The following is a 19,376-nucleotide window of genomic DNA, read 5'->3' as shown; positions in this document are numbered from 1 at the left end:
TGACAGTGCATGTCAGCAAAAACCAAGCCATGAGGTCGAAGGAAATGTCCGTAGAGCTCTGAGATAGGATTGTGTCGAGGCACAGATCTGGGAAAGGATACCAAAACATTTCTGCAGCATTGAAGGTCCCCAAGAACACAGTGACCTCGATCATTCTTAAATGGAAGAAGTTTGGAACCACCAACTCTTCCTAGAGCTGGCCGCCCAGCCAAACTGAGCAATTGGGGGAGACGGGCCTGAGAGAAGGGCCTGGTGGTCACTGAGTTTCATAAGTGGCTACTCTGGGGCTCCAGAGTTCCTCTGTGGAGATGGGAGAACCTTCCAGAAAGACAACCATCTCTGCAACACCACCAATCAGACCTATATGGTAGAGTTGCCTGACAGAAGCCACTCCTCAGTGAAAAGCACATGACAGCCCTCTTGGGGTTTGCCAAAAAGGACTCTGACCATGAGAAACTGGATTATCTGGTCTGATGAAACCAAGATTTAACTGGCCTGAATTCCAAGCGTCATGTCTGGAGGAAACCTGGCACCATCACTATTTTTTTTAAATTCACCTTTATTTAACCAGGTAGGCCAGTTGAGAACAAGTTCTTATTTACAACTGCGACCTGGCCAAGATCAAGCAAAGCAGTGCTACACAAACAACACAGAGTTACACATGAAATAAACAAAGGTACAGTCAATCACACAATAGAAAAAGTCTATATACAGTTTGCGCATATGGTGTATCACATTGGGTGAGGCAGGTGGCCGGAAGGTATATTTAATTTAAAACATGGAAAAATAGATATATTTCACAAAGAAAGACAGGGGAAAAAAATGTACACGGGAGAACGACAAAGATCTGCACTGCTACGCCATTTTAGGTGAAGCATGGTGGTGGTAGCATCATGCTATTGGGCTGTTTTTCAGCATCAGGGACTAAGTACAGAGAGATTCTTGATAAAAACCTGCTCCAGCGTGCTCAGGACCTCAGACTGGGGCGAAGGTTCACCTTCCAACAGAACAACGACCCTAAGCACACAGCCAAGACAACGCAGAAGTGGCTTCATGACAAGTCTCTGAATGTCTTCGATTGGCCCAGCCAGAGCCCGATAGAACATCTCTGGAGAGACCTCAAAATAGCTGTGCAGCGACGCTCCCTATCCAGCCTGACAGTCTCAGAAGATCTCCAGAGAAGAATGGGAGAAACTCCACAAATACAGGTGCCAAGCTTGTAGCGTCATACCCAAGAAGACTAGAGGCTGTAATCGCTGCCAAAAGGTGCTTCAACAAAGTACTGAGTAAAGGGCCTGAATACTTATGTAAATGTAATATTTGAAATAAATTAACATTCCTAAAAACCTGTTTTTGCTTTGTCATTATGGGGTATTGTGTGCCGATTGATGAGGACATCAATTGAATTCATTTTAGATTAAGGTTGTAACGTAACAAAATGTGGAAAAGGTCAAGGGGTCTGAATACTTTCCGAATGCACTGTAGTTTTTGATCACGCTGTTTTGGCCAGTTCTTCCGAACTGTCAGGCTACAATGTATGAGAGGGAAGCAGAAAGGAGAAGTGTGTGTGTACATTAGCAGGGATAGGTTTTTTCTTTAGGGAACTAGAAATACTGATGAGTAGGGGAGGTTAAAATAAGCAATATGTACTGTACAGTCAACTTATGTAAAATGTACTTGCAAAAATGAGAAGAATAGCAAACATGCAAAACTTTGCAGACATGAGTAAATCTTCCCATGAGAGGTATCCTACCCTTTCACATGTGTGATTTGGAGCTATATTTAAGATAATCATGACATCTAAAAGACAACCAGGTTCTAAAAAGCCTGCGTTTAATATGAAATAGAATAATATGACAAGACTAAATATCTTTATTTTGTCTGAATTTCATTTAGACTAAAAATAGGAGCATATCAGCAGCTTTGACAAAATACAAAAGAACTAGACAAAAGAAAGCAGTCATCAAAAACATTTTCTAAATGGTTTATGGAGCGACAGTACAAAACTAAGCCTTTTTAATCAGAGTTTTACATCATTGTCATTATTACATCAACATCACTAAATATTTCTCCAGTATATCATTTCAAACTGTATGTACATCATCTTATGTCTAGCAATAATAGTCTTATACATCTCAAAATACACCCTAGGCCTAGATAAAGAGAGCGCAGAGAGAGAAGATATCAGAAAAAGAAGAACTGGAGAATGAAATGGTCTTGTGGTGACTTTCTCTTTGTACCAGAAACTGGAAATGTTTGGGGATGAGGCCAAACCCTCATAATTTATTCAACATGGCAAAGGATTCAACAGAATGCTACAGTAGACAAACCATAATAAGTGTGGTTCCAGAACACGGTACATACTGGCCTCAACAATATAAATAACGCAGACATTCTGACTATACTTTAATGGGAAATATTGACACCCCGAATAGTTACTAGCCTCTCTGGACAATGTCTTGCCTACATGTATAGGGCCTAGCTGTCTCACACACAGTATAAGTTGAGGGAGGGGTCAGCATAGACTGAGGCTGGGACTCCACTGAGATAAAGCATTCCTTTCTCTAGCAGACAGAATGTGTAGGCTACAAACATAATGTGTGACCATGATCGGTCTGTGTTTGATAGATAAGGGTGTGTGTGTCTATAAATTGACCAAATATAATAGACTCCTTGCTGCTCTCTGGTGGCAGGATTGAGCATGGAGCAGCAGTGACTCACTATGACTTTACTGTATAATGGCAGCCTGTCCGTATGACTCACTACAATAACCTCAAAGCTAAACTATGTATAACGCAATACCTTTTCTCTGTAAGCACTTAACGTCCACTTCTGTGTAATGGAAACGTCTATCTGACACTAAAAGTCAGTCTAAAATTGACCCACACTTCATTACAAAGCTGAATCTTTAGTTGTTGTTTTTTTGCATCCAGTTACACGTTTTTTGCCTGAGATTGTCCAACTGGAATTGTAAGTATTTAAAAATAGCATTTACCTATATTCCTGCGGTGTCTACGTACTCTGATCGCACAGATATCACTAAAGGTGTTTTTCCTAACATACATTAGAGGCCAGGAGAGGTTGGTTGGCAGAATGAGCCTTGCTGGATTAGAGCATGGCCTAATCCTCACCATACGAATAATGCCCCAATTACAACAGTATAATCCAGACTACCATGCTGCTCGATTGCCCTCACCCTGCCTGTCTGCTACACACTGGAGCAGGTCTCTCTTCATCTGTAATCTGATCAAGTGCTGTCCAACCAACCACTATCCCTGCCCTCCCCTCACATCCCCCATCCATCCCATGTCCCTAGTGAATCAATGACAACACCACCATTCTCCAGTCCACAGAGCTGCTTCTGCCCTAAACCACCCCCTCACACCGTCCATTTAAAACCCACTGTAAACATGGCCACCACAGAGCTCTGAGAATGGCCTGGTCTTAAAACTAAAAACCAATAAGCCAAATCAAATGCCACACATAGCTAGAGTACTCTAATATCAATCTGGTATGGGCTGTCTTCTTCAGGGGATGTTAGCTAATAAGCACACACATTTTTTAACCATACAATCCATTTTATCCAAACACCAAATAAAATCTCTAATAAGTGTACAATTCTGTCTCAGAAAATCCTCAAATTCCTATAAGTTTTTTTTCTAGACAATGGTTTCAACCAAAATGTACCTCAGCATGTTCCCACTAAGTGTGTGCTCTATCAATAGTTCCTGTATAGTCCTGATTTTGTGCAAATAGTATGTGTGTAGTAGAGCATATTAAAATGGACCAGGCTAAGTCACATGGTCCTGTATTGACGTACCAACCCCTAACACACCTTACATCCCCTGCCAATCCTCCATAAGACATGTACTACATGAGGAAGACCAGGGGGTAGTACCTTACCGCAACAGTCAGTAAAGAGGTGATTGGCTGGGATTGGTGTGTTTTAACTTAGAACTCATCGTCCGAGCTGAGCAGCAGAGTCTTCTCATTGTCGCGGGTGCTGATGGTGCTGTGTGTGCGGGACACAGGCGGGGCAGAGTGACCCTGTTCCAGGGTGGACTGCTGGGTGTACTGCTGGTAGGCCGGGGAGAAGTTATGAATAGCATCTTGGACCATGTCTCCAGGGTTCATTGTCTCCTTCAGGCTGCTGGAGATGCTCTTCATGGGGGCACAGCGACCTGGGAGAAGGGGTGTGGAGGAAAGAACAATATATAAAATATTTTAAAAAGGTAAAGTAAGAGTTGTGTAGTAATTGTGAATAACGTGAAACCTAAACAGTGGAAAATCACTTTTGTAAGCTTGCTACATTTAATGTAAAAACAGCAAAAATAACAACCACTGATTTCACAGAAAGCAACATTTCCTTCAAAGTAAGACAAAAGGAGCACAACATTGAACATAGGATTGTAAAAAGTAGAAAGAACCATGAAGATGGTGAAGAAACAATCAGTGGTAGACCTACCATACTCTCCGTATATAGGAACTGGGCCTTGATAACGCAGCATGGGGAAAGACAAAGGGACAAGGATATGGAAGGACGAATAAGACAGACAAAATGACCCAGAGAATACGAAGAGGGATGACCAATGAACCAAGGAGGGAGTTTTTTAAAAGAACGAGGAAAAGGAGGTATTCCAAAACCAAAGATGAATGGGAGGAGATAAAGGAAACAAAGATTTGAAAAAGTGCCACAACATAGGAAGTACAGGGGTACGGCGAGGAGGAGGACAAAGTGGGAAATGTATGTTGACAAGGGAATAGAGGGAAAGGGAGTGTGAGTCAGTGAAAAGAGAAGACGTGATCATATTATCTACAGAAGTTCTGCAAAGATACTATACCATATGAGTACCATGAGCTGGACCAATGTCGAGTAGGTCCAGTTAAATAAAGGTTCAATGAAATATTTGTATTAATTTGTCACCACAGTATTTAATACAGCTAAAACTCAGTCTCCTTACCCTGAGAGAGAGAGTCCAGCCTCTTGTCCATGTAGACCTTGTATGTGAAGGCATGACGCAGGGCCAGGGAGGCAAAGAACATCTCGATGCAGACGATGAAGTTCTGGTAACCGGCGGCAACCGTTCCCTCTCCCACTGACACCTCGGGTGAGTTGATTTTGGGGATGGCCCCACACTTCTCTAGGATGGCCAGCAACATGCCTGATGGTAAATAAACATATGTGGAGAATGACTACAATACTATAGTATAATGATATTGACTTGGCATGTAATATGATATGAATGACATTACTCATATTCAAATTGCCTACAGTGCTTCAATGACCTAAACATTTATATCTGTATTTAGATGTTTTAGTGTGTGTGTGTGTGTTTATTTGTGCTTCTCACCCTGCCAGAAAGAGAGGAATATGACAGATTTGACCATGAAGAATTTGAGCAAGGGTCTGTAGGGGCTGAGCAGATCCCGGGTGGAGAAATAGAAGAGGAAGAGGGCGTAGAGAGACAGGCTGACTGAGATGTTGTAGACGATGGACACATACAAGTACCCACTGTTCACACTAGGAGGACAGACAGGGACAAGACTGTTGATTAGATTTGAGAGTAAACCAACATTAGGACAAATCTGTATCACTGGATTTGCAACCATCTACACAGAAGCACTGAATGTTTTGGTAATCAAAGTCTTTTAATAAAAAAATAGATGTATACATCTTATAAATTGTTTTTGTATGAGATAGTCAACGATTGCATAACAAGAAGCAGTGGCTTACTTGAAGTCTCCATCACGGTACTTTCCAAAGGCCTGCAGGATGACTGTGACCACGGCCATGAGGGGTTTGATCACACAGAACTGTAGCGTGGCCTGCTTACAGAACCGCAGGAACCCAATGGAGTAACTCCTCCCCCAGAGACAGCACGTACCATACATACAACTGGACCTGGGGGCGCAGGAAAACGCTCGTTAAATACATGTTGAACACACACACACACACACACACAGAGTGGAAGAAGAGACTTACTCGATAGGTTTTCCTCTGATCTCAGCCATGATGGCGCTCTCTCCTCCCAGGTACTCATAACACAGGCTCAGGAAGTTATAGATGACAAACGCTGCACAGGAGACACACACACACACACACACACACACACACACACAGTCAATAAAGGGCCGTTTAAGAAGTCAACTCCTCAGACATATGTTTTACATCTAAATATCGTGTACAGTATATTAACCACCTAATATGGACATGGAAAAAGATCTAAAACCCAGCACTCTTCCATTACCCCAAGAGACAAGATAAGCCAATGACTGTCATATCAAAGGCAATGGGAAAAAAAGGCAACAAACACCAGACCACCCAGCCACTCGTTGACTTCCTGTGCTGAGTTTTGTCACAGACCCAAGAGAGGCCTCTACTTCCTGCCCACAGGAGATGTGTTGTTCTAACTGGTTGATCAGACCAGACCACACACACTCATAGAATTACACTAAACAAAAAATTATAAACACAACATGCAACAATTTCAACAATTTGACTGAGTTACAGATCATATAAGGAAATCAGTCAATTAAAATAAATGCATTAGGCCCGAATCTATGGATTTCACATGACTGTGCAGGGGCATGAGGCCAGTTGGACGTGGCTTATGGTAGAGAAATCAACATAACATTTTCTGGCAACAGCCCTGGTAGACATTCCTACAGTCAGCACGCCAATTGCACGCTCCCTCAAAACTTGAGACATCTGTGGCATTGTGTTGTGTGACAACTGCACATTTTTTAAAGTGGCCTTTTATTGTCCCCAGCACCTGTGTAATAATCATGCTGTTTAATCAGCTTCTTGATATGCCACACCTGTCAGGTGGATGGATTGTCAAGGAAAAGGAAAGTTGCTCACTAACAGGGATGTAAACACATTGGTCCTCAAAATTTGAGAGAAATAAGCTTTTTGTGCGTATGGGAAATTTCTGGGATCTTTTATTTCAGCTCATGAAAAATGGGACCAACACTTTACATGTTGCGTTTATATTTTTGTTCAGTATAATCAAGATACTAAAGCTTATAGGATCTCTGTGCATACTGCACAGACCCACTGAGCTATAAATCATCTGAGTGGCCTGCCAGCACTACTAGCAATGGCATTGACCCATCCATATGATATAACCAGTGACTGAGAAGCAGTGTCTGCCCTCCTTGGGGAGTGATAATTGTCATGTCTTTAGACCAGTCATACTGGAGCAGGTGGCAGTGACTTTGCAGTCTGTGTTCCGGATGTGCACGTTCTGTTCTACGCAGTGTGTGTGTGTGTGTGTGTGTGTGTGTGTGTGTGTCTGCAGTGTGACTGATGGGCTGTGTCAGGTCAATAAAGCAGGAAGGGATTACCAACTCTCACTACACCAGGGGCTCTATGAAACTGTATAGTCACACAATGTATTCACACGCACGCACACCAACTCGCTTTATTCTTAAGGAACAACAATAAAAGTAAACACATATGGATGTGCTTTATTCTCACCTTTGACCGACATCCTACAGTATGCATCCAATAGCATGTCTGTGGCCTACAGTACCAGGCAAAGTTTTGGACACACCAACTCATTATTCCAGGGTTTTTCTTTATTTGTACTTTTTTCTACATTGTAGAATAATAGTGATGACATCAAAACTATAAAATAACCACAAAAAAAAAAAAGTGTTAAACAAATCAAGATATATTTCATATTTGAGATTCTTCAAAGTAGCCATCCTTTGCCTTGATGACAGCTTTGCACACTCTTGGTATTCTCTCAACCAGCGTCACCTGGAATGCTTTCCCAACAGCCTTGAAGGAGTTCCCACATGTGCTGAGCACTTGTTGGCTGCTTTTCCTTCACTCTGCAGTCAAACTCATCCCAAACCATCTCAATTGGGTTGAGGTCGGGTGATTGTGGAGGCCAGGTCATCTGATGCAGCACACCATCACTCTCCTTCTTGGTCAAATAGCCCTTACACAGCCTGGAGGTGTGTTGGGTCATTGTCCTGTTGAAAAAAAAAGGATGTCCCACTAAGCCCAACCCAGATGGGATAGCGTATCGCTGCAGAATGCTGTGGTAGTCATGCAGGTTAAGTGTGCCTTGAATTCTAAATAAATCACAGACAGTGTCACCAGCAAAGCACCCCCACACCACCTCCTCCATGCTTCACTCTGGGAACCACAAATGCAGAGATCATCCGTTCACCTACTCTGCGTCTCACAAAGACATGGCAGTTGGAAACAAAACATCTCTCATTTGGACTCATCAGACCAAAGGACATATTTCTACCAGTCTAATGTCCATTGCTAAGCAAGTCTCTTCTTCTTATTGCGGTCCTTTAGTAGTGGTTTCTTTGCAGCAATATGACCATGAAGGCCTGATTCAAGCAGTCTCCTCTGAACAGTTGATGTTGAGATGTGTCTGTTACTTGAACTCTGAAGCATTTATTTGGGCCACAATTTGCTGGTAACTCTAAATTAACTTATCCTCTGCAGCAGAGGTAACTCTGGGTCTTCCTTTCCTGTGGCTGTCTTCATGAGAGACAGTTTCATCATAGCGCTTGATGGTTTTTGAGACTGAACTTGAAGAAACTTTCAAAGTTCTTGAAATGTTCCGTATTGTCTGACCTTCATGTCTTAAAGTAATGATGGACTGTCGTTTCTCTTTGCTTATTTGAGCTTTTCTTGCCATAATGGACTTAGCCCTATTTGCTAAGAGACCATCTTCAAATAGGGCTATCTTCTGTATACCACCCCTACCTTGTCACAACACAACTGATTGGCTGAAATGATTTAAGATGGAAAGAAATTCCATAAATTAACTTTTAACAAGGCACACCTGTTAATCGAAATGCATTCCAATTGACTACCTCATGAGGCTGGTTGAGAGAATGCCAAGAGAGTGCAAAGCTGTCATCAAGGCAAAGGGTGGCTACTTCGAGGAATCTCAAATATAAAATATATTTTGATTTGTTTAAAACTTTGATTTCATACATGTTATATCATAGTTTTGTTGTCTTCACTATTATTCTACAATGTAGAATAGAGTAAAAATAAAGAAAAACCCTGGAATGAGTAGGTGTGTCCAGACGTTTGACTGCTACTGTATGTGTCTGTCTGTATTGCATCAATGTGACTAGTATGACTGAGATGAGGAAAGGTCCAACCCTGAGGCACTCACTGTATGACTAATACACCATTATACTCTCTATTAACCCCTGCAGGGGGATTCTAAAGTTCTCATTCCCTGCTCAGCAGTTCTGTGAGAGTGTGTGTCGTGTGTGTATTGAACCAGTAAGCGAGTGTGTTGGTGTATAACATATTGGAGGGTATGTGCCAGAGTGGATGTTGGTGACTTGTAGCGTTAAGTAAGGGTGTGTGTGACTGTGTAGTGAGTGATGGTACTTGCATGAGAATGTGTGGGAGTGTGTGTTACAGTGTACAGCTCTATATTTAGCCTGTACACCCAGGGGAACAGAGCTGCTGTGAGATCCCATTTGCCAAACACACCTTCTTCTCTGCAGCAGAAGCACTGGCATCAGCTATTCTGTCATCTCTCTCCATCACTCGCACCCTGTCTCTCACTCTCATCATCACCCTCACTCTCTGTTTGTCTCTGCAGCACAGCTCTACTAACACATGCACAGACAGACAGAACCATAGACATTAAGGATCAGAACCGACCTGGGGTGACACCACATCACACACACTAGACCAGACTAGCCCACACAGACTGCCAGACCAAATTCATAGATAACAGAGTACCAGTATCTAGAAGTTGAAAGGTATTTTACAAGTACATTAGGCCTTTATAAAATGTGTGATATTCACCATTGTATCCCTTGTGACTATGAATATTGCATAAGCCATATCAGATAAACAGCTGACTCTGTCTTCTGTTCTCTGTGTGTGTACCAGCATGTTTGGGTGAGACCTCATCATTAGGGCTGCCTTGTGCAGTGAACACGGTTGCTATGCAACAGGTTCTTCCTACCCAGAAATCTGGGCAGGCCCCAGAACAACAAGAGGCAGCACAGAGGCAGATCAGCAGTTAGCCATCTGTCCATGGGGCCGCACCATGACTCCCACACACTGGTAAACAACACGCACGCACACACGCACACACACCCTTGTGGATTAGATAAACAGCCACATGTGTGGACATTGGAGGCCAAAGACAGCCTGCCCAGGGAGCAAAACTGATTGAAAAGACATATTTTCAACCAGTTTGGCTCACTGGGTGAGGAAGTATCACAACAAAGCTGATCGGCATGGTAAAGCCATTCATTTCTGTTCAACTCATGTGTAGTCTCTTACCCTCGTAGCAGTCCCGGACGGTGTCAAAGTAGACGTAGTACTCCTCGTTAGTGAAGAAGAGGAGGCTGAGCCAGGAGTCAAAAGCATAGATGGGCACGATGAAGAGAATCCGCACGATGTGTCTCTGCTCATTAGGAGAACTGTAGTACCGCAGGTGCATGTAGATCTGAGAGGGCGAGAGAGAAGCAACGATGGATGGAAAGGAGATTATATATATACATGAGAGAGAGAAACAAATAGAGAGGGATAGAGTTTAATGTTTACATCAATTTCTATTGTCCCATTTTACAAGACACAAAAGCAGTATTGCATACTTTCTAAACCTGTTACTAATTAACATCCTATCTCTGAGGGAGACAGGAATGGGAGTGAGAGCAGTGGGAATTCACAGAAGAACACAGTGATGCCTACACCACAAAGATCCTATTCAATTAGAGGGACTAGGTCATAAACCCTCCAACGTTCCAAAATGGGGCAAAATGGCAGCCATCTTGGTCAGGGAGAAATTCAAAATGAGTCTAATTGGAATGAATGACAGTAGTGCCATAGGTGATGCTTTTCCTGCTTTTACTTATGCAGGAAAACTAAAGTATGTGATGCATCTGAAAATGTGTAATGGAATTATATTCAACCTAAAATATTATCATACACTGAGTGTAGAAAACACTAGAAACACCTGCTCTTTCCATGACACAGGTGAATCCAGGTGAAAGCTATGATCCCTTATGAATGTCACTTGTTAAATCCACAGTCTAGATGAAGGGGAGGAGACAGGTTAAAGAAGGCGTTTGCCTTAAGACAATTGAGACATGGATTGTGTATGTGTGCCATTCAGGAGGGTGAATGGATAAGACAACATTTAAGTGCCTCTGAACGGATTATGGCAGTAGTTGCCAGGCGCACCGGTTTGAGTGCGTCAAGAACTGCAACGCTGCTGGGTTTTTCACGCTCAACAGTTTCCCGTGTGTATCAAGAATGGTCCACCACCCATAGGACATCCAGCCAACTTGACAACTGTGGGAAGCATTGGAGTCAACATGGGCCAGCTCCCCTGTGCAACGCTTTCAACACCTTGTAGAGTCCATGCCCCGACTAATGGAGGCTGTTCTGAGGGCAAAAGGGAGTGCAACTCAATATTAGGAAGGTGTCCCTAATGTTTTGTACAATAAGTGTAAAATTTTAAATACAGGTTTTATACATATTTTCTGTATAAGTAGCCTCTAAAATATATGTAAACAGACCATAAATGTCTCAAATGTTGTTTTCTTGGAAAGCTGTGAGTGCTATTATACACTATTTTTTTGAGCAAAGGGAACACTTAAACAACACAATGTAACTCCAAGTCAATCACACTTCTGTAAAATCAAACTGTCCACTTAGGAAGCAACACTGATTGACAATAAATTTCACATGCTGTTGTGCAAATGGAATAGACAACAGGTGGAAATTATAAGTGTAACGGATGTGAAACGCTAGCTTAGTTAAATAGTGTTTCAATCGGTGACGTCACTTGCTCTGAGACCTTGAAGTAGTAGTTCCCTTTGCTCTGCAAGGGCCGCTGCTTTTGTGGAGCGATGGGTAACGATGCTTCATGGGTGACTGTTGTTGATGTGTGCAGAGGGTACCTGGTTCGCGACCGGGTATGGGCGAGGGGACGGTCTAAAGTTATACTGTTACACAGGCAATTAGCAAGACACCCCCAATAAAGGAGTGGTTCTGCAGGTGGTGACCACAGACCACTTCTCAGTTCCTATGCTTCCTGGCTGATGTTTTGGTCACTTTTGAATGCTGGCGGTGCTTTCACTCCAGTGGTAGCATGAGACGGAGTCTACAACCCACGCAAGTGGCTCAGGTAATGCAGCTCATCCAGGATGGCACATCAATGCGAGCTGTGGCAAGAAGGTTTGCTGTGTCTGTCAGCGCTACCAGGAGACAGGCCAGTACATCAGGAGACGTGGAGGAGGCCGTAAGAGGGCAACAACCCAACAGCAGGACCGCTACCTCCACCTTTGTGCAAGGAGGAGCAGGAGGAGCACTGCCAGAGCCCTGCAAAATGACCTCCAGCAGGCCACAAATGTGCATGTGTCTGCTCAAACGGTCAGAAACAGACTCCATGAGGGTAGTATGAGGGCCCGACGTCCACAGGTGGGGGTTGTGCTTACAGCCCAACACCGTGCAGGACATTTGGCATTTGCCAGAGAACACCAAGATTGGCAAATTCGCCACTGGCGCCCTGTGCTCTTCACAGATGAAAGCAGGTTCACACTGTGCACATGACAGACGTGACAGAGTCTGGAGACACCGTGGAGAACGTTCTGCTGCCTGCAACATCCTCCAGCATGACCGTTTTGTCGGTGGGTCAGTCATGGTGTGGGGTGGCATGTCTTTGGGGGGCCATGTGCTCGCCAGAGATAGCCTGACGGCCATTAGGTACCGAGATGAGATCCTCAGACCCCTTGTGAGACCATATGCTGGTGCGGTTGGCCCTGGGTTCCTCCTAATGCAAGACAATGCTAGACCTCATGTGGCTGGAGTGTGTCAGCAGTTCCTGCAAGAGGAAGGCATTGATGCTATGGACTGGCCCGCCCGTTCCCCAGACCTGAATCCAATTGAGCACATCTGGGACATCATGTCTCGCTCCATCTACCAACGCCACATTGCACCACAGACTGTCCAGGAGTTGGCGGGTGCTTTAGTCCAGGTCTGGGAAGAGATCCCTCAGGAGACCATCCGCCACCTCATCAGGAGCATGCCCAAGGGTTATAGGGAGGTCATACAGGCACGTAGAGGCCACACACACACACTACTGAGCCTCATTTTGACTTGTTTTAAGGACATTACATCAAAGTTGGATCGGCCTGTAGTGTGGCTTTCCACTTTAATTTTGAGTGCGACTCCAAATCCAGACCTCCATGGGTTGATACATTTTATTTCTATTGATCATTTTTGTGTGATTTTGTTGTCAGCACATTCAACTATGTAAAGAAAAAAGTATTTAATAAGAATATTTCATTCATTCAGATCTAGGATGTGTTATTTTAGTGTTCCATTTATTTTTTTGAGCAGTGTATGATACAATGTCAATACTTTTTTGAGCCAGGCTATGGCTGTGGATTGACAGGATTGTTTGAATGGAATGTTGGAATATTGGCAGTTCATTAAAAAAATATATGGAATCATTCCTCTAAAACGGTCTGGCTAGCTAACAGACATATAGTGCAGCTAAATTCTTCGCATTCATTGTTTTACACAATATCTTATCACAGCACTGGCAGACCATGGTTGGCCAACTCCCTGACCAACATGGCTGATCTTTGGACCGCCATAAAAAGGTTCATGTTCATTCTAGCATTCAAATTCCTAATTATATGGTCTACACACCATCCTTGGCATCATTTCAGTTTAGCCCCCTTTTCTCTACCCAAACAAAGAAGCCACCAGACATTCTCATTTCAGACAGTAGGACAGGGATTACCTTGCATAAGGTGGGTGTAGTTGTGTGTTGGGTTTTTCAGATAAACAAACAGGGATTGTGTGTTGTTGCTAGGCAACCTATGCTCTCTGACTGAGCACCGAGCAGATGCATCTATTCCTCCAGAATCACCCCAGGTGGAACCTCTGGTTGAATAAGCTCCTCACACTGTAGGGCCTACAGGGGAAGACAACACCTAGACCCCCAAGCCTGGGCATACCATTTGGAGATTCAATAGAAACTCTAAATGGTGTTCAGTTTTAGTGGAATGAGTGTGTTTTGAGATGTGGGGAAGTGTGCATCTGTGTGTGCGTGTGTAATATGTATTTTATTACCTGGTGACAGGTGAAGAGCAGGGCAGTCCAGACGAAGAAGCCCGACACTGCCTGGGCAGCGGGGGTCATCAGGAAGGTGGGCTGGTCCAGGGTCAGCAGGGGGGTCTCTGGGAACCAGGAGATGTTGGGGCCCGGGGAGTCCATGGTGGGAGGGGGACCAGGGGCCCCACCCAGGGGGTATTCCTCTCCAACACCAACACCTAGTCGTTCAGACAGGGGCACGTCACGCCTCCACAGACGACTCATCTGGAGAAAAGGGTACAGAGAGAAAACATATCCTTTATGTCCACATTAATGATACCGTGCATAAAACAGTGCAGACATTCAGTCTGATACTTTCCAGAGCATTATTGGAGATACTGTAACCATCAACCACAGCTATCAATAATGTAATTTATGTTGATGAGAGCATCTGATAAAGGAAGAGCAGAGACAATGAGTCAGGTGTGTTGTACTGTTTACTGAATAGAGTGAGGGAATCAATAGATTCCAGAGTGGGAGGGGGAGATAACTGTATAATCTCTGATAGTCAAACCAATGTTTCCCCCTCCTAGGCTACTGACTGTATAGACAGCAGTGGCATGTGTTCATGGATGCCAAGGAAACCCAGGCTTCCCAAAAATATTGACCCCCCCAAAAAAAAATAAAGAATACATTATTTTGTCTCTCTGTTTAATAATTTTCCTTCAATTTGCAAGAGGCTGAATGTTTCTCACAGGACAAAGCATCCGAGCAAGTGAAACAGTGCTCCTCTGTCTCTCTACGTGTAGGCCATCTATCTGATGCGGCCTGGTTCTAACGAGTATGACATTGTTGCCGCCTGTACCATTAAAAGCAAGGGAAGCCAGCAAGCATCTGACCTCCCTTGACAAAAAAAAGTAGAACATTTTTTTGCCAATCAGCGTTGAGCTAAACTGAGCGATCTCAACTGTGAATGGTCCTGGTGCACCAAAAAAAAAAAAAAAAAAAAAAAAAAAAAAAAAGTGTCAAGGGAAGCCATCTTGGATTTGGTGTCAATCCTATCAAATTCCATTAGGAGCATACATCATTGATAGAAACATTTAATTGTTGCATCTCGTTGTGTTGTTGTCCTCTGGCAGCAAGCTAGCCAGCTAGCTAAAATTGTCCCTTTCCTAAATTAGCCATGGATGGAGATAGGAATTTGGACTTGGGGTTTTACTTAATTCTCCGTACTGACCAATGACTATAATGGCAATTCTGATCCAACTATGTCATACATTGTTGTGCCCCTGGCCTGAGAGGATGGAAGTTCAATATGTAGATAAATGATGAAGGCTAATGTTAACTAGCTAACGTTGCCCATGAATGCAAGTTAAGCTAGCTTGCAAGCATTTTAGCCAGGTAGCCTAGGACAACACTGTCATACAGTGTGTACTATATGACAGTGATAAACCATTTCGTCAACATGAAAGAGAGGATGGCATTGGCATTTCTCTACAAGTATGGTGAGTCAACATGTTTTTCTACTTGCATGAACGCGCGCACACACACACACACACACACACACACACACACAGAGAGAGAGAGAAATCAGAACCATGGACAACCACGTAAATTGAAGTCGGAAGTTTACATACACTTAGTCATTAAAACTCGTTTTTTAACCACTCCACACATTTTTTTGTTGACAAACTATAGTTTTGGCAAGTCGGTTAGGACATCTACTTTGTGCGTGACACAAGTAATTTTTCCAACAATTGTTTACAGACAGATTATTTCACTTATAATTCACAGTATCACAATTCCAGTGGGAAATCAATGCAAATCAATCACGGAACAGCACCAAAGGACCTTGTGAAAATGCTGGAGGAAACAGGTACAAAAGTATATATAGCCACAGTAAAATGAGTCTATCGACATAACCTGAAAGGCCGCTCAGCAAGGAAGAAGCCACTGCTCCAAAACCGCCATAAAAAAAAGACTACAGTTTGCAACTGCACATGGGGACAAAGATCGTACTTTTTGGAGAAATGTCCTCTGGTCTGATGAAACAAAAATAGAACTGTTTGGTCATATTGACCATCGTTATGCTTGGAGGAAGAAGGGGGAGGCTTGCAAGCCGAAGAACATCATCCCAACCATGAAGCACAGGGGTGGCAGCATCATGTTGTGGGGGTGCTTTGCTGCAGGAGGGACTGGTGCACTTCACAAAATAGATGGCATCATGAGGAAAGAAAAGTATGTGGATATATTGAAGCAACATCTCAAGACATCAGTCAGGAAGTAAAACCTTGGTCGCAAATGGGTCTTCCAAATGGACAATGACCCCAAGCATACTTCCAAAGTTGTTGCAAAATGGCTTAAGGACAATAAAGTCAAGGTATTGGAGTGGCCATCACAAAGCCCTGACCTCAATCCCATAGAAAATGTGTGGGCAGAACTGAAAAAGCGTGTGCGAGCAAGGAGGCCTACAAACCTGACTCAGTTACAACAGCTCTGTCAGGAGAAATGGGCCAAAATTCACCCAACTTATTGCGGGAAGCTTGTGGAAGGCTACCTGAAACATTTGACCCAAGTTAAACAATTTAAAGGCAATGCCACCAAATACTAATTGAGTGTATGTAAACTTCTGACCCAATGAGAATGTGATGAAATAAATAAAATAAATAAAATCAGAAATAAATCAATTATTCGGACATTTCACATTCTTAAAATAAAGTGGTGATCCTAACTGACCTAAGACCATGAATTTTTACTTGGATTAAATGTCAGGAATTGTGATAAACGGAGTTTAAATGTATTTGGTTAAGGTGTATGTAAACTTCCGACTTCAACTGTATTTAGCTTACGTTGATTAGACTAAATCATTTTTGTGTATCTTTTAGTTGTCACTATATTAGATTAAGCAGAGGGGATTTGATTATGTTGAAATTGTGCTGGAATAGTGATGGGTAAAATCACCAGGGAAACCAATGCACAGCTACTGATAGACAGGGCATTCCTTCCTGCCTAAAATAATTGAGTTTCTTTTGACAGTTTTGTGTTAAACAGGTTGTTCTGAAAGCATGTATTGTATGGGCAATTTCACGATAAAAGAGTGCTGCTGAGACTGATGCTTTTTGTACGTCAATGATTGCAAAGTAAACAAACCATTCAACTCTATACACAAGGCCTACTTTGAATAATTTCCACAGATTTATTTCTCTCTCCAAAAACACTTACTTGAAGAACAGTGCAGACACAAAGTGTGGTAACAGAATGACGGCACAAACTGTCATGCTGTTACCAAACTTTGCATCTGCACTGTCCTTGAAGTAAATGTGTTTTTGTACATTTTTTTAAGTTGTTCTTGTGCATAGAGTAGTACGGTTTGGTTAACTACAGTATTTTTCTATGGAAGAGGGACCAAACACAAGGAAAAGCCAAAAATGGCATCTGTAAACATTTCTATTTAGTCATTATGAATCCCTATTTCAAAACAGAATTTAGTATCAGATATCCTGCTGGCATGTTTGTATCTGCCACGCGATAACCTCAATGCCAGTTGTTGCTGTCATTGACATTATCATAGAACAAAAATAAGAAATACTGTCCACTTCAAAGGCCACACACAATAACACACACAGTGAGACTAAAAATAGCCCGCTGTGACTCAAAGCCTTTCTCAAGCAAAATCAGAGACAGCAACAGTGGACAGCATGTTATAGGACATGTCTAAACTGACCTATCATATCATGGCTTGGCTGCCAAACCGCATAGCAAGTCATATTAACAGCAGCATGACAGACTGAGGCAGTATTATGTTGCTTCCACACACACAGGCATGCAAACACAGGTGTAATCCTGGGTCTCACTACACCTATGAAATTAAATGAATCCAATTACATTGATTATGTGACTTGTGTCTCTGACTGTGTGGGCATTGGAGCTTGAGTCACATGAATGTCTATGAATGTGCATGTTTCTCTCTGTGTGTGTGTGTGTGATGGGGGTCATTTGTATTGGTTTGCAGAGAATCAGCAAATTAACATGTAGAATAGGGCTGGGTTGAATGCATCAACGGCAGACAGTAGGACAGACAGGGAGAGAGACACATGACTGGAATGTGTGTGTGTTGGGGTTTGTGAGGAAGCTAATAATATTAAAAACGATCAAAAAAGGTTAAACGCTTCAAAACATAATCCATAACAAATGCTACTAACTTCAATTACTTGTCAGGTAAAAAACATTTATTTAAAGGTAAAACGATTAAATGAGATTAGGAAGCTCGAGTGATTACCAGCACACAGCAGCAACCATTCAAGCAAACTGGCAGAAAAACATTGTTTGCAGTAGAGAAACATAGTAGCCACTAATGTAAGCAGAACTCGACAATGAATGTATGAATGACAGGGTGGTAAACAGACGCATACTGTATATAGACAGTCACTCTCACCTTTGCAGTCGATTATCTATAGGTAAACTTGAATCAAGATGACGTCTGTCTGAAGAATGGATTTGGAGAAAAAAAACTGAAACATACGTTTATTCTAATTATATTTTAAAGGGTAGACAACTAGAAACGATTGTTATTTTAGACATAACTTTAATCTGATTTATTTGCATTCAAACGAGCAAGTAAAATAATTTTACCTTTCATCAATTGATGGTTTCTGAACAAACTTTAGTCGGCGAGTGCAGTTTTAAAGCAAGAAATGAGAGAAAAATGTATTTAATTCCACAAAACTGCGATCGTTACTTCGACATCCATGTTTATTTTCCAGTCCTGCTCGATTGGAAATCTTTCAATTCTAACCAAGAGTTAAATCCGTTTTTAAAAATCTCAGTTTAAGGTTTTAATCTCATTTTAGTGTGCCTTGGTCCTTTCTTCATTCCGTTATGAACAATACAGGTAAAATATCAGTTTTGTCCTGTTCTATAAACTCCGTCATTCCTTTCTCTCCTTTTTCCTACCTCGGCGTTTGTAACAGACCCTATCTTCTAGGATTAGCTACATTGATCAACTCCGTTCGGTACTCTCCGTAGGTTCTCTCGAATGATATGTAGCCTGCTGTTTCCACCAATCACAGCCAATGAACACCGAGCACCAGGAAGTGGACAGAGTCGTGACAGAGATGAGTTTATAATGACGAGATGCTCATGTCTCCACCCTAACAATGGGAGTCGTTGTCCAAAAGGCTCGAAGGCAGACGACACGTTTACTGTAGGTCCAGAATAAACCCAGAGAAAAGCTTTGGGTTTATATTGGACAATTTTGGCGAGCGAAATCTCTCGTTTAGCTTCTTTCTCTCTGGTTGTGATATGTGGCAATGCG

General features: G+C 42.6%; 1 protein-coding gene across 4 annotated transcripts; it reads right to left on the bottom strand.

The window, feature by feature from the left end:
* Positions 1 to 1,968: 1,968 nt before the first annotated feature.
* On the bottom strand, positions 1,969 to 19,367 carry LOC149974479 (transmembrane protein 184B-like). Of its 4 annotated transcripts, none has more exons than XM_090211921.1 (9): positions 18,695 to 19,367; positions 18,498 to 18,546; positions 14,102 to 14,347; positions 10,295 to 10,460; positions 5,984 to 6,074; positions 5,735 to 5,902; positions 5,352 to 5,521; positions 4,962 to 5,162; positions 1,969 to 4,181 (listed from the first exon to the last, which is right to left on the bottom strand). In XM_090211921.1, the coding sequence occupies exons 3-9, from the start codon at positions 14,345 to 14,347 to the stop codon at positions 3,952 to 3,954; spliced, it is 1,272 nt and encodes a 423-aa protein (XP_090068047.1). In that variant the 5' UTR covers positions 18,498 to 18,546; positions 18,695 to 19,367; the 3' UTR covers positions 1,969 to 3,951. The 4 variants fall into 4 exon arrangements, with proteins under 4 accessions (XP_090068047.1, XP_090068049.1, XP_090068048.1 ...); XM_090211923.1 differs by having other exon boundaries at positions 18,498 to 18,573; positions 18,695 to 19,102; XM_090211922.1 differs by lacking the exon at positions 18,498 to 18,546 and having other exon boundaries at positions 18,695 to 19,360.
* Between the last annotated feature and the right edge of the window lie 9 nt (positions 19,368 to 19,376).

This window comes from Oncorhynchus mykiss, chromosome 20 (assembly GCF_057628025.1).
Source record: "Oncorhynchus mykiss isolate SJ-2025 chromosome 20, ASM5762802v1, whole genome shotgun sequence".
NCBI lineage: Eukaryota > Metazoa > Chordata > Actinopteri > Salmoniformes > Salmonidae > Oncorhynchus > Oncorhynchus mykiss.
Note: the sequence above shows the minus strand (reverse complement) of the source record. Positions and strands in the feature narration are given on the sequence as shown.

Excerpts from the sequence above, each read along its gene's own strand:
- LOC149974479 (XM_090211921.1), bottom strand. The coding sequence starts at position 14,347 with ATGAGTCGTCTGTGGAGGCGTGACGTGCCCCTGTCTGAACGACTAGGT. Across the intron at positions 10,461-14,101 it reads TGCTCTTCACCTGTCACCAG|ATCTACATGCACCTGCGGTA; the intron begins GTAATAAAATAC and ends TCGCCCTCTCAG. Across the intron at positions 4,182-4,961 it reads GCTGGACTCTCTCTCTCAGG|GTCGCTGTGCCCCCATGAAG; the intron begins GTAAGGAGACTG and ends CCCTTCTCCCAG.